Genomic DNA, 14,755 nt, shown 5'->3' with positions numbered 1-14,755 from the left:
TCAGTGAACAGGTGCTGCACCTGTGGTTGGAGGTGTTGTGCTCCAGCATGCCGGCGGTGGAGAAGTGGTACCAGCCCTGGTCCTTCCTGCGTTCCCCGGGCTGGGTCCAGATCAAGTGTGAGCTCAGGTAACAGTAACACACTGCTGGGGGGGGGGTGGGTGGGTGTGTGTGGGTGTGTGTGTGTGTGTGTGTGCGTCTGTGTGCGTCTGTGTGTGTCTGTGTGTGTCTGTGTGTGTCTGTGGAGAGGCTGGTAGGAGTGGAGAAGGAACGGGGCCGTAGGGCCGTAGGAGTGGAGATGGAATGGGGCCGTAGGGTCGTAGGAGTGGAGATGGAATGGGGCCGTAGGGTCGTAGGAGTGGAGATGGAACGGGGCCTTTACCTGTGTTCATCGTGTCTCCTCAGAGTTCTCTCCAAGTTCGCCTTCAGCCTCTCCCAAGACTGTGAGCTGCCAGCCAAGAAAGAGGTGAGCTACCAACTCACACGCGCACACACACACACACACACACACACATGCACATGCTTGAATGCATCCTCTCTTTAACTCTCTCTCTCCTCATCTCTTTCTCTCTCTCTCCTTATCTCTATCTGTCTCTCTCTCTCTCCTCATCCCTCATCTCTCTCTCTCTCTCTTTCTCTCCCCCCCTCCTCTCTCCCTCCTCTCTCTCTCTCTCCAGGAGAAGGAGCAGAGGCCTCTGAAGGAGGGTGTTCAGGACATGCTGGTGAAGCATCATCTGTTCAGCTGGGACATCGACGGCTAGACACACACACACACGGCCTGCAAAAAAACCCTGCTACCACCCACCCAGTGACACACAGTGGTGTCCTCACTAGGAAGCATCGTTCTACACACACCATGACCACCGTTCTACACACACACACACACACACACACACACACACACACACACACACACACACACACGTGGTTGCTACCCCCCCCCCCCCCCTCCCTTCCTGGCTCACCTGCATCAACTGAAGCCTTTTGCACCTTGTGAGTCTCTGGCCGTCAGCTGATCCTCTCCACCAATGAGACGCACCCTCTGCTCTTGTTCTGCCAATCAAAAAGGGTCTTTGGGGTGTCTGATGTTTTTTATCAACCATTTCACCTCAACCATCCTGGCCACGCCTCAAGATCTCTCTCTCTCTCTCTTTCTCCCTCTCTGTCACTGTCTCTCTGTCTGTCTCTCTGTCTCTGTGTTTCTGTCTGTCTCTCTATCTGTCTGTCTCTGTCTCTGTCTCTCTCTGTCTGGTGTCGTTGGTAGGTGAACCAGTGGTTTCAGTTCTTGAATGAAGCCACTTTACTGTAGTGAATGTTTGAGTGTCTGTGTGTGTTTGTTGTGTGCCACACACACACCAGTGATTCTGAGTAGAAACTGAAAACACTCTTGGATGTTAACATTCCTGATGTACAGAGTTGGTGGTCTGTACACACACACACACACACACACACACACACCACCCCCATTGGTGGTTCCAGCTTATGGGTGTGTGTGTGTGTGTGTGTGTGTGTGTGTGTGTGTGTGTGTGTGTGTGTGTGTGTGGTACTGACTAGTGATAGTACTACTGTCCCCGTGCACTGTCACTGTGCACGTGAGCTACTGTCCAGTCACTTCTGTTGGGCTGAGAGGGACGACCGACGTCCCTCCTGTCGACCATGTTACATATATGTATGAAGATGATTTATGATAGTTTGTAATGACCATGTAAACAGCAGCATTTCCTTTATTTTTTTTCTTTGTAAAGAGAGAGTATACATTTTTGAGTAATGTTTAATATGAGAACACCATATCGATGGAGAGAGTACTGTATTCGGTTGTTAAGTCGTGACGTGTTTCCGGGTCCAAAGTTGGCTGAGGCGCTCTCTTCGAAATGCCTCAGTAATAATAATAATAATATTTATATAGCGCTTTTCCGAGGCTCAAAGACGCTGACAAATATGGGAAAAACGGGAAAGTGCTGTTGTCCCTTGTTGTATGAATAGATCCCAGTCTAAAAAACTATTGATCTGTCATTCTACCGCTGTAGTACACTGGTAGTCTGGTGCAGGGAATTTCTGGTTTGGACCCGGAAATTGCTAAACGTCACGTTTGACGTCAGACTTAACAACCGAATATTCCATAGCTCACTCACATAGACTGTTGGCTGTTTGCTTGTGTAAAACACCACTGAACTGTGCCCCCCAAAATAACCTAACAACAACCTAACAACTCAAGACTCTACGTCTCTTCTATTTGAAGTATTACGGTAATTTATTTGGCAACTTTAGAAGTGTTTTGGACAAGCAACAATGGAGTGGAATGTTTAGAACACCGCAGACGTTCCAGAAGGTCAACAAGAGAACACTCTGGCATCGTCATTGAAGAGTACCCCTCCTCCCTGTATGTACAGTATGTTAAACTATACACAGAAAAATAAATATATATACACTTCTATATCTGTAAATCAATCCCTTGTCCACTGTGCTCTTTTACTATATGGATACCAACATGGCATTCTTTACACACACACACACACACACACACGAAGGAGGATGAAAAAAACAAACAAACACAACACAGGTTCAATAAAGCCAGTTTTTATTGGTCAATGTCAAGAGGCAAACTGTTGAGTTCCACAACATGTAAACAGTGATGGTCCCAAAAAAACACACCTCCACTCCTGTGAGGGATGGCAACCGGACACAAACACCACCGCCACCATGTATCACAATCAACACAGCAACTGTGGACATGGGATCATCTCAAGTGTTCATTTGTGATATAACAACAACAACAACGTCATGTCGAAGTCTCTGAACACACTCCCACAGTCTGGTACTTTCAGAGGAAAGTAGTCGTAGACGGAGTCAGGTCAGCGTGTGACGGAGAGACGGACGCTCTAATAGCAACCAGGGGGGTATTCCATCAACGTCGCTAAAGGACAATCCAGGCTTATTTGGATAAACCCCGCAAGATCTATACAAAAACCCAGCCTTATTTTGTCTTTTGTAAGTCTCACGAGACTTATGAAAAATAAGCCTGGATTTTCTTTTAGTGACGTTGATGAAATACCCCCCAGGAGATTGACTGAACTTTGCTGGTGACCATAATAATACGGGCCAGTAATAAAATCGTAAAAACCTCGTAACTTGCCTTGTCAATAAATATTTCAGTGGGTGGGGGGGGGGGTGGCGGGTGGATGGGCTGCTTTCTTTTCACCTACCCCCCCGCCCCCCCTGCTCTTAAGACGGTTTTGTCTTCTGTAAGCGATAAAGACACTTGATGGAGCGATATTTATTTAGCAGGATGTGGAATGGAGGGATGGAGGGAGCGCGGGATGGATGGAGGGAGTGCGGGACGGGACAGGGGGGTGAGAGGGCGGTGGTTTAGGGGTCTAGGACCCCCCGGTCCCTGCTGATGTGGAGGCTGCTGTGGTGGTGGAGGAGGTGGTGCTGGTGGTGCTGCTGGTCTGGGCCTTGTTGCCTTTATGTCTCTGGCCTCCTCGTCTCCTCCCTCCTCCTCCTCCCCCCTTCGGCTGGAAAGAAGAGAAGAATTGAGAACACTGAGGGCCCTATTATGCACTTCTTAACTTGCCGTCTTAAGTCTTAATTAAGACGCACCGCCAGGTTAAGACCTACCGCCACCCTTATTATGCGCTTCATACGCGCTACTGCTATTATGCAGGTGTCGATAGGCGCCCACACATAAGACGTAAAACTCCCGTGCATATATTACTCATTGTGGGAGTGTTCATATGTTAATGAAGTGCACTAGGCGCCCCTGCTATTATGCGATCTGACTTTGCTCCTAGCACTAAGAAGTGGTTTGAAAAGTTCTTAAGTTTAGACTTCATGCACGTTTTGAAACACGAGCGCGCCTCCGCGGTTTGCGCATGCATGTGGGCACACATGAACACGCACGTGGCTCCACGGCAAGACGTCAATTACGGTCACAGTATAAATGCCACCACTGGCAAATGTTAAGCCAGAGAGAGAGAACAATGGAATATATCCTAGGAAGGAATTATGATAGACGAAGACGGCGCGCCGAGCGCATATACCGGCAACGACTTTGTTACCTCGGGCCAAATCTCAAATCAATCCTGGATTCGTGATCTAAGCATTTTAGCGCTTTCAATTGGTGATCCAACTGTCAATAATGCTATAATATATTGCAATTACAATTATATTATAGCCTATTATTAAAATATGTATAATATAGCCGATATATATATTCTTTTATTCTGTTTACAGAGCAGCAATGCTTGGATGAGCTGCGCTTCACCCGTCAGGCAGTAACTGACATATGTCGTTTGGTCAGCAATGACCTCATGCACGAGCTTGTTACTTTCTTCTGCAGAGAAGCGCGCTGACCTCCTTCTTAGGACTTCCATAATAGCATAGCGCTAAAGACTCAACGCAGCCGGTTCTTAAAGGGAATGGCACCTGGCACGCTGATTGGGTTGATTGAGAAGACGCCCAAAACACACCCATGACTAATTTCTTTGCTTAGCGCCGGGTTTTAGGCGCCCACTACCGCACGCATAATAGCAAAGTGGCCTTGACCACGCCTCCACGTCTTAAGTTTAGATCTACCGCCTCGTCTTATTGCTTAAGACTTATGAAGTGCATAATAGGGCCCTGAGTCTCTCAACAGCCGGGTGAGCTGGGGGGTGTTCCATCAACGTTGCTGAAGGAAAATCCAGGCTTAGTTTTCACAAGTCTCTCTCTCGAGATTTAATCAAAATAAGCCTGGGTTTTTGGTTAACACTAGAACAGCCATGTGAGTAAAAAAAAGTGTTATATCTTTGCACTCGATCACATTTCAGGACCCTCCTTTCATGACTTTTCCTAGATATGTGCGTTCTACCACCCAGTATCCTTACATTTTCAAAATCACATCAGGATAAACTAATATAAAGCTATAAGACTGCCAACTAGTGGCCTTTGTGTGTAAGTAGCAGCTTCCCATTGTAAAGAGGCGGCGCTAAGAGTATGTGATGCGGCTGTCCTAGTGTTAACAATGTTTTTAGCAAAACAATGATTGATACTACTACCGTAGTTTTAGTCTGAAAATGCATCGCACGTCATGCAAACGCTATTTGCAGTATTCAAAACTCAAAATGTCTTGTCGCATCTATTACACATATTACGGTAAAGATGGCGGACCGCTCACTTTTGGCTTTCATGCAAATTCGAGCTGCTGACTAACAGGATCAAACTGCACTAAAAGTAAATCTGTACATTCACACATGGCCAATACACAAAAAAACAAAGGACTTGATTGGCCAAGACCCACTCCCAAAGCTAGCTTCATAGACTAGCTCCCCAGGCTAGTTCCCCAGGCTAGCTCCGCAGGCTAGCTCCCCAGGCTAGCTCCATAGGCTAGCTCCATAGGCTAGCTCCATAGGCTAGCTCCATAGACTAGCTCCATAGGCTAGCTCCGCAGGCTAGCTCCATAGACTAGCTCCCCAGGCTAGCTCCATAGGCTAGCTCCATAGACTAGCTCCGCAGGCTAGCTCCATAGACTAGCTCTACAGGCTAGCTCCATAGACTAGCTCCCCAGGCTAGCTCCATAGACTAGCTCTACAGGCTAGCTCCTCAGGCTAGCTCCCCAGCGGTGGTGCGTTGGGAGATGTCAAGGTCTCATTTACCTTGTTCTCTTTGTTTCCCTCCTTACTCTGAGGCTCATCCTCCCCTTCTGCCTGAGGCAGCAACACAACAACACAGAGAGATGGAGGGATGAGGAGATGAGGGAGGAGGAGATGGAGGGATGAGGAGATGGAGGGATGAGGAGATGAGGGATGAGGAGAGAGAGGGATGAGGGATGGAGAGGTGAGGGATAGAGAAGGAGGAGAAGAGAGCAGGACGGAGGGGAGACGGAGAAGAAAGGGATGGAGGGGAGAGAGTGATAGAGAGGGATGGAGGAGAAGAGAGAGTGATAGAGAGGGTGGAGGAGAGAGAGTGATAGAGAGGGTGGAGGAAAGAGTGTGGTAGATAGGGTGGAGGAGGAGAGAGACCGATGGAGAAGAGGTGGGGACAAACCAAGGAAGAAGTGTTGTGATTCCAAAAGAGAAAAGAAGGTGAAGATAAAAAATAAAAAAGACATGAAAAAGAGGTGATGGAAAAAGAGTGAAAAGGAGGTGAACAGGACAAAAAGATGGGTGGCAGGTTGAGTAACCACGGTGACAGTGACGTATGTAATCAGGGTGGGAGTAATAAGGAGGGAGGGACCAGTGGAGGAGTGCAGTAATGAAAGGAGGAGGAGAGGAAAAAGGAGAGAAGCAGGAAACAGATATTAGGCAGGTCAGACGGAACACGGGAAAGAAGCTTCTAGAAGCATGTCAGGAGAGGCATTGTGACATCACAAACATATATATATCCCTCACTCTGTCTCTCAACCCCTCCCCTACACCCCCCCTCCTCTCCATCCGTCCATACTTCTTTCTTTCAAACCCTCTTCTATCTCATCCATCCATCCCTCCCATCCCTCCATCCATCCCTCCCTCCCTCCCATCCATCCATCCCTCCATCCATCCCTCCCTCCCTCCCTCCCTCCCTCCCATCCATACCTCCATCCATCCATCCCTCCCATCCATCCATCCCTCCCTACCATCCATACCTCCCATCCATCCCTCCCATCCATCCATACCTCCATCCATCCCTCCCTCCCTCCCATCCATACCTCCATCCATCCCTCCCATCCATCCATCCCTCCCTACCATCCATACCTCCATCCATCCCTCCCATCCATACCTCCATCCATCCCTCCCATCCATCCCTCCATCCATCCATCACGCCCTCCTCTCTCTCACCGGTTGTTGTGGCGAGTGTGGACTGGCTGGCCTGGCTGTGCTCGCTGCGTCCTCATTGGTCGGCGTGGTCCCGTCCTCCCAGCGGGGCGGGGCCTTTTTCGTCGACTGCATTTTGATTTGCGGCGGTTTGGAGTTGGAGGGCAGGTTATTGGTCGACTGCAAGAGCTGAAAAACACACCGACCAGTCAGAGAGAGGAATGAGCAAAGGAGGTGCTGCTACTCAGTTCATTAATTTAATTAATTTATGTTCAGGACCCATCATCACCCTTTATAATCGTTTATAAGTTTTTATAACACTTTATAATCATTTATAACCCTTCATAACTGTTTATAACCCTTCATAATTGTTTATAACTGTTAATAACCCTTCATAACCCTTTATAACTCTTCATAACCTTTTATAACCGTTAATAAGTTTTTATAACCCTTCATAACCGTTTATAAGCGTTAATAACCTTTTATAACTCTTCATAACCTTTTATAACCATTAATACGTTTTTATAACCCTTCATAACCCTTTATAACTCTTCATAACCCTTCATAACCTTTTATAACCGTTAATATGTTTTTATAACCCTTCATAACCTTTTATAACTCTTCATAACCCTTTTTATAACCGTTAATAACCTTCCATAACCCTCCATAACCACTCATAACCACTCATAACCCTCCATAACCACTCATAACCCTTCCTAAGCCCTGACCTTGGTGATGGTGCCCACGGCCTTGGTGCGGCCCTCTCTGAACACCAGCCTCTGGTCGGTGTGCAGGTACTCTGGCGTCTTTATGAAGCGGAAGTGGACCGCCGCCTTGTCCCCCGTACGCAGACAGTCTCTGTTCATAGTCAGGATGGTGGCCGTCTGTCTGATGCTGCCACAGTGGACTGGGGGGGAGGGAGAGGGGGGAGAGGAAGGGGAGGGGGGGGGAGTGAGGGAGAGGGGGGGGAGTGAGGGAGAGGGGGGAGAGGGAGGGGAGGGGAGGGGCGGGGGGAGAGGGAGGGGAGGGGCGGAGGGAGAGGAGGAGGGGGGAGAGGGAGAGGAGGAGGGGGGAGAGGGAGGGGAGGAGGGGGGAGAGGGAGGGGAGAGAGGGAGGGGGAGAGGGAGGGGAGGAGGGGGGAGAGGGAGGGGAGGAGGGAGAGAGGGAGAGAGGGGAGAGGAGGAGGAGGGGGGAGAGGAGGAGGGGAAGGGAGAGGGAGGAGGGGGGAGAGGAGGAGGGGAAGGGAGAGGGAGGGGGAGAGGGAGGAGAGGAGGGAGGGAGAGAAGGATGTAAAGGAAGAAATGTACAATTCTTTGTCTCCCATCTGGTTCTTCTTTGCAGGTCTTCACCACGAGCAGTCACAGTGCTGTACACATATACTGTGTGTGTGTGTGTGTGTGTGTGTGTGTGTGTCTGTCTCACCCATGGCCTGGTATCGGGGGGATATGGTAGTTGGGTGGTGCAGGACCAGGATCTCTGTGTGTGTGTGTGTGTGTCTCACCCATGGCCTGGTACCGGGGGGATATGGTAGTCGGGTGGTGCAGGACCAGGATCTCTGTGTGTGTGTGTGTGTGTGTGTCTCACCCATGGCCTGGTACCGGGGGGATATGGTAGTCGGGTGGTGTGTGAGTGTGTGTGTGTGTGTGTGTCTCACCCATGGCCTGGTATCGGGGGGATATGGTAGTCGGGTGGTGCAGGACCAGGATCTCTGCCATAAACTCCCAGGATGCCTGGGGGCTCAGCCTGGGAGACACCATCACCATGCCCTTCCTGATGGAGGAGCGCTTGATCTGGGGGGGGGGAGGGAGGGAGGGGAGAGGGGGGAGGGGGGGGAGGAGAGGGAGGGAGAGAATAAGTCATTGTTATGTTCACTTCCTGCTCTGACGCACGTCTGCGTTTGAGTGACTGAAGGAAGACAGAGAATGACAAAAAGAAAAGGGTGTTATAAGCAGTGACACCCCAGCAGCACCCCAGCAGCAACTGCCTCCCCTTACCAACACCAGGAGCCAGGGAGCATGCTTCACACCTGGAGACACCGGTACTCACAGCTTTATAACATCTGAGCAGGTGAGAAGGCAGCTTTCCAGGGTGAATGTGAACAAGTCCAGAGGTCCAGACAACATCAACCCCAGGGTTCTGAAGGTGTGTGCTGGAGAGCTGGCGGACACATTCCAACATCTCTTCAGTCTATCTCTAAGACTGAGGAGGGTGCCACAGCTCTGGAAGACCTCTTGCATCGTCCCAGTGCCAAAGAAGGGACGGCCCAGCACCCCAAACGACTACAGACCTGTCGCCCTGACACCACAGGTCATGAAGATCCTGGAGAGGCTAGTGCTGCAACACCTTAAGCCCCAGGTGAAGGACTTCCTGGACCCCCGGCAGTTTGCATACCAGGAGAGCATGGGGGTGGAGGATGCCATCATTTACATGCTGCACAGGGCCTACACACACCTGGAGAGGCCACAGAGCATGGTGAGGACCATGTTCTTCGACTTCTCCAGTGCATTTAACACTATCAAGCCATCACTGCTGGCTGACAAACTAGCAGTGATGTGTGTGGAGGACTCCCTGACGGCTTGGATCCACAACTACCTCACAGACAGGCGTCAGTATGTGAGACTGCAGGGCTGTCAGTCTGAGGTGGTGGTGTGCAACACCGGTGCCCCCCAGGGAACTGTTCTGTCACCCTTTCTCTTCACCCTCTATACCTCCGACTTCCAGTTTAGCTCCGACCAGTGCCACCTGCAGAAGTTTTCGGATGACTCCTCTATCGTCGGTTACATCACAGACGACAGGGATGAGGAGTACAGGGCCCTGGTGGAGAGCTTCGTGCAGTGGTGCGACACCAACTACCTTTTGCTTAACACCAGCAAAACAAAGGAGTTGGTGGTGGATTTTAGGAGGAAGAGAAGGACCCCAGCCCCCATCACCATCAAGGGGGTGGAAGTCGAGAGGGTGGACTCCTACAGGTACCTGGGAGTACAAATTAATAACAAACTGGACTGGACTGACAACACCGAGGCTCTTCTCAGGAAAGGGCAGAGCAGACTGTTTTTCCTGAGAAGGCTGAGGTCCTTCGGTGTCTGCAACAAGCTGCTGCAAATGTTTTATCAGTCGGTGGTTGCCAGCGTTCTGTTCTTCGCCGTGGCCTGCTGGGGTGGAAACATCTGTGCCAGGGATGCTGCGAAGCTAAACAAACTGGTGAAGAAGGCCAGCTCTGTGGTGGGGACCGGGCTGGACAGCCTAGAGGTGGTGGCAGAACAGAGGATGGGGAAAAAACTGGCGGCCATGCTGGCCAATCCCTCCCACCCGATGTACTGCGAGCTGGCAGGGATGAGGAGCAAGTTCAGCCACAGATTTGTTCTCCCCCGTCAAAGTACAAAAAGATTTGGACAGTCCTTTGTTCCAGCTGCACTCCGACTCTACAACCAGGCCCTGCAGGGTGGGGGAGACCTGGAGCTGGAACTTTTGGAACTTTTTACTTATTGAGCCTGCACTGTTTTATGTATTTTATTGAATGTTTTTCTGTTTTCTGTATTGAATGTTTTCTGCCCTAACTGAGCTGTTTGACAACAAAATTTCCCCATTGGGGACAATAAAGGTTTTCAATCAATCAATCAAAAAAAGTTATAAACAGATATAACCGTGTGTTATACACATGTAAACATAGACAGGTAGGTCAGAAACTTGTGTTTGATACCGTTCCTCATTCCACTCCTGCGTGACAACGAGCCCGTCCTCCGATTCCCACCTCCCCAGACGAACTCATACCATACGAAACACTCATCGCTAATCTCATCACCAGTTAACCCTCTCCCCCTCCACTTCCCATGTGTCCCCAGCACTACCTTAATTAGGCCCCCTATACTTTCTTCTATTTATTTATTTTGTTTCTTTTTATCATTACTACTCAATCTTTTCAGTTTGTGAAGCGTCTTTTAGTGTCTAGAAAAGCCTAACGTAGCCTAAGTCTAACGTATTATTATTATTATTATTATTATTATTAATTTTGAGTCAAACATTAAATGACATCCGGAGGCAGCAGAAAGACTGTGTAGTTCCAAGACCCACCAGCAGGTGGAGCTACATAAAAAAACAAAACTGCTACTGACCTTTTTGAGGGAGAAGGAGGCGGTCTGGCCCCCCCTGACCTCCTTCACCGGCATCCTCTTCCTGTGGATGGATTTGACGGCGATGGGGAGGAAGCTTCCCAGGGGGTCTGGGCCGAGCAGCATGGTGTCGTTCAGACGTATCAGTCCACGTAAAGTAGTCCCTGACACCACTGTACCTACACCCTGCCACACAGGGAGAGCAGGGTCAGAGACACCACTGTACCTACACCCTGCCCCACAGGGAGACACGGTCAGAGACGGGAGGAAGGGGGGGAGAGAGAGAGAGAGAGAGAGCGTGTCTGAGGGAGTGTGTGGAGACTCACAAGTGAGGGAGTGTGTGTTGTCTATGTGTGTGTGTGTGTGTGTGTGTGTGTGTGTGTATTGTAGCGGTACAGAGTAGGTGTGTGTGTGTGTGTGTGTGTGTGTGTGTGTGTGTATTGTACCGGTACAGAGTATGTGTGTGTGTGTGTGTGTGTGTGTGTGTGTGTGTGTGTGTGTGTGTGTGTGTGTGTGTGTGTGTGTGTGTGTGTGTGTGTGTGTGTGTGTGTGTGTGTGTGTGTGTGTGTGTGTGTGTGTGTGTGTGTGTGTGTATTGTACCGGTACAGAGTATGTGTGTGTGTGTGTGTGTGTGTGTGTGTGTGTGTGTGAGTATGCGTGTGTGTGTGTGTGTGTGTATTGTACCGGTACAGAGTATGTGTCGTCTATCTGGAACTCGGCCGGCTGGTCGTCCCTGTAGGAGGTCCTGGAGGACAGAAGGTTCAGGAACATCTTCAGCAGCTCCATGTTCTCCCCCGACACGTTGGAGATCTGGAAGATAGGACACATCCTACACATGCACACACACACACACACACACACACACACACACACACACACACACACACACACACACACACACACACACACACACACAGGACAGGACAGGTATACATACACACATACACACACACACACGTGTAATTCAAGTAATAAAATGTATAAAGCATTCAAGTGAGTGAGTGTCATGTGCTGATCTTCTCTGGCATTCAAGTGTCATTGTGTCTGTGTGTGTGTGTGCGTGTGCGTGCATGTGCGTGCCCGTGCGTGAGTGTGAGTGTGCGTGTGCGTGTGTGTGTGCGTGTGAGTGTGTGCGCGTGTGTACCTGTCCTGCGTGTGCGTGTGTGTGTGTAACCCCCCCCACCTCTCGGAGCTGAAGTTGGAGGCGGTAACGATGACGTCGTCCTTGTTCTGGACCAGCACCGGGATCTTCCTGCAGCCCGGCGACTTCAGCAGCCTCTGCAGCAGCTTCAGGGTCTCTATGACAACGCCACAGAGTAAGTACCGGTAAGTAACGTTTATTTATATAGTCGGGTATAGAGAGAAAGAGAGGGGGGATAGAGAGAGCGAGAGTGTGAGAGAGAGAAGGGCGGGGGGGTAGAGGTAGCGAGAGTGTGAGAGAGGCGGGGGGGGGGGTGTTGGTAGCGAGAGTGTGAGGGAGGGAGAGAGAGAGAGCACAGGGTGTGAGAGTTTGTTAATTTGTGCTGACTACTGTGGAATTATTATATCATTATTTTGTAATGTTCTCTCAATTGTTAGAGACCTGATTCCTGTCCTCTGTCCTCCTCTCAGGGGGGAGGAGGGAGGAGGGGAGGAGGGGAGGACACGAGAGATAGAGTTTCAACCTCGCTGCCGGAACAATCTACAGGGAACGTTCCGGCCAGTTGCTCTGGTTCCGCTCAGTTGGAACTCTTTGTTGAAAACGTTTATTTTCAACCGCGGGGCGGCTGTGGCGCAGGAGGTAGAGCCGTCGTTAATGATCGCAAAGTTAGCAAATCGGCGGTTCGAGCCCCGGCTGGCCAAATGTCGAAGTGTCCTTGGGCAAGACACTGAACCCCAAAAATGCTCCCAATGAGCGGGCCGGCGCCTTGCATGGCAGCTTGCCGCCATTGGTGTGTGAATGTGTGTGTGAATGGGTGAATGAGAGGCCGTTGTAAAGCGCTTTGGATAAAGGCGCTATATAAGTCAGTCCATTTACCATTTACCATTTATTTGGGGGTTTTCCAGACGGTGTTTCATGACGTTGTCATTTTGTGTGTGTGTGTGTTATGGACGGTTGTAAACGGTGTGTGTGTGTGTTATGGACGGTTGTAAACGGTGTGTGTGTGTGTGTGTGTGTGTGTTATGGACGGTTGTAAACGGTGTGTGTGTGTGTGTGTTATGGACGGTTGTAAACGGTGTGTGTGTGTGTGTGTTATGGACGGTTGTAAACGGTGTGTGTGTGTGTGTGTGTGTTATGGACGGTTGTAAACTGTGTGTGTGTGTGTGTGTGTGTTATGGACGGTTGTAAACGGTGTGTGTGTGTGTGTGTGTGTGTGTGTGTGTGTGTTATGGACGGTTGTAAACGGTGTGTGTGTGTGTGTGTTATGGACGGTTGTAAACTGTGTGTGTGTGTGTGTGTGTGTGTGTTATGGACGGTTGTAAACGGTGTGTGTGTGTGTGTGTTATGGACGGTTGTAAACGGTGTGTGTGTGTGTGTGTGTGTGTGTGTGTGTGTGTGTTATGGACGGTTGTAAACGGTGTGTGTGTGTGTGTGTGTGTGTGTGTGTGTGTTATGGACGGTTGTAAACGGTGTGTGTATGCAGGGCTGTCAACATCCCCACCCTTTTTTTTTTCCTTTTATCACGGAGACTGCCAATGGCCCCTGGCCTGAGCTAGATTACTCTTCCTGCTACGACTGGTGGATTGATGATTCACTTGCTTAGTCAAATGTATCGACTGTAAGTCGCTTTGGAATAAGGCGTCTAACTAACTGCTAAATGCCAAAAGATGTAAATGTAAATGTTGAACTCTGACCTTGCAGGATGTTGGCGGGACACATGTCGATCTTGGTGACGACCACAAACACAGGCACGTTGAGGGCCAGGGCCAGACCCAGGTGCTCCTTGGTCATCCCTACGATACCTGCATTACTACCCACCTGGAGGAGGAGAAGAGGAGAGGGGGAGGAGGAGGAGAGGAGAGGGGGAGGAGGAGGAGAGGGGATGGGGAGGAGAGGGGGAGGGGATGGGGAGGAGAGGGGGAGAGGATGGAGATGGGAGGAGAGAGGAGGAGAGGAGAGGAGAGGGTATGGGGAGGAGGAGGAGGAGGAGGAGAGATGAGAGGAGAGGAGGAGAGAGGAGAGGAGAGGAGAGGAGAGGAGAGGAGAGGAGAGGAGAGGGGGAGGAGGGATGGGGAGGAGGAGGAGAGGAGAGGGGGAGGAGGAGGAGGAGAGGAGAGGGGGAGGAGAGAGGAGGAGGAGGAGGAGGAGAGGGGATGGGGAGGAAAGGAGAGGGGGAGGAAAGGAGAGGGGGAGGAAAGGAGAGGGGGAGGAAAGGAGAGGGGGAGGAGAGGAGAGGGGAGGGGAGGAGAGGAGAGGGGGAGGGGAGGAGAGGAGAGGGGGAGGAGAGGAGAGGGGGGGGAGGAGGAGGAGGAGAGGAGAGGAGAGGGGGAGGAGGAGGAGGGGGAGGAGGAGGAGGAGGAGAGGAGAGGAGAGGAGAGGAGAGGGGAGGAGGAGGAGGAGGAGAGGAGAGGGGATGGAGAGAGGAGGAGGAGGAGGAGGAGGAGAGGGGATGGGGAGGAGAGAGGAGGAGGAGGAGAGGGGATGGGGAGGAGAGGAGAGGGGATGGGAGGAGAGGAGAGGAGAGGGGATGGGGAGGAGAGAGGAGGAGAGGGGATGGGGAGGAGAGGAGAGGAGAGGGGGAGGAGAGGAGAGGGGATGGGGAGGAGAGAGGAGGAGGAGAGGGGATGGAGAGGAGAGGGGATGGGGAGGGAGAGGAGAGGAGAGGAGGAGGAGGAGAGGGGATGGGGAGAGGAGAGGAGAGGAGGAGGAGGAGGAGGAGAGAGGAGGAGGAGGAGGA

At 50.9% G+C, this 14,755-nt stretch overlaps 2 protein-coding genes across 2 annotated transcripts in view; one reads left to right on the top strand and one right to left on the bottom strand.

The window, feature by feature from the left end:
* sgsm3 (small G protein signaling modulator 3) overlaps positions 1–865 on the top strand; it is a 33,019-nt gene extending 32,154 nt beyond the window's left edge. Inside the window, exons 19-21 of the mRNA XM_080524069.1 lie at positions 5–127; positions 404–464; positions 676–865. Coding sequence (XP_080380195.1) covers positions 5–127; positions 404–464; positions 676–759 — 268 coding nt within the window. The 3' untranslated portion in view covers positions 760–865. The remainder of the gene's footprint in view (positions 1–4; positions 128–403; positions 465–675) is intronic.
* A 2,507-nt stretch (positions 866–3,372) lies between these two features.
* Positions 3,373–14,755, bottom strand: part of LOC308150775 (GTP-binding protein 1-like) — a gene marked incomplete at both ends in the record, with an annotated part of 16,039 nt that continues 4,656 nt past the window's right edge. Inside the window, 9 exons of the mRNA XM_080523572.1 lie at positions 3,373–3,513; positions 5,632–5,682; positions 6,793–6,957; positions 7,497–7,675; positions 8,423–8,558; positions 10,881–11,063; positions 11,562–11,706; positions 12,061–12,175; positions 13,713–13,836. Coding sequence (XP_080379698.1) covers positions 3,373–3,513; positions 5,632–5,682; positions 6,793–6,957; positions 7,497–7,675; positions 8,423–8,558; positions 10,881–11,063; positions 11,562–11,706; positions 12,061–12,175; positions 13,713–13,836 — 1,239 coding nt within the window. The remainder of the gene's footprint in view (positions 3,514–5,631; positions 5,683–6,792; positions 6,958–7,496; positions 7,676–8,422; positions 8,559–10,880; positions 11,064–11,561; positions 11,707–12,060; positions 12,176–13,712; positions 13,837–14,755) is intronic.

The sequence above is a fragment of the Nansenia antarctica genome (genome assembly GCF_963989245.1).
Source record: "Nansenia antarctica genome assembly, chromosome: 2".
NCBI lineage: Eukaryota > Metazoa > Chordata > Actinopteri > Argentiniformes > Microstomatidae > Nansenia > Nansenia antarctica.
Note: the sequence above shows the minus strand (reverse complement) of the source record. Positions and strands in the feature narration are given on the sequence as shown.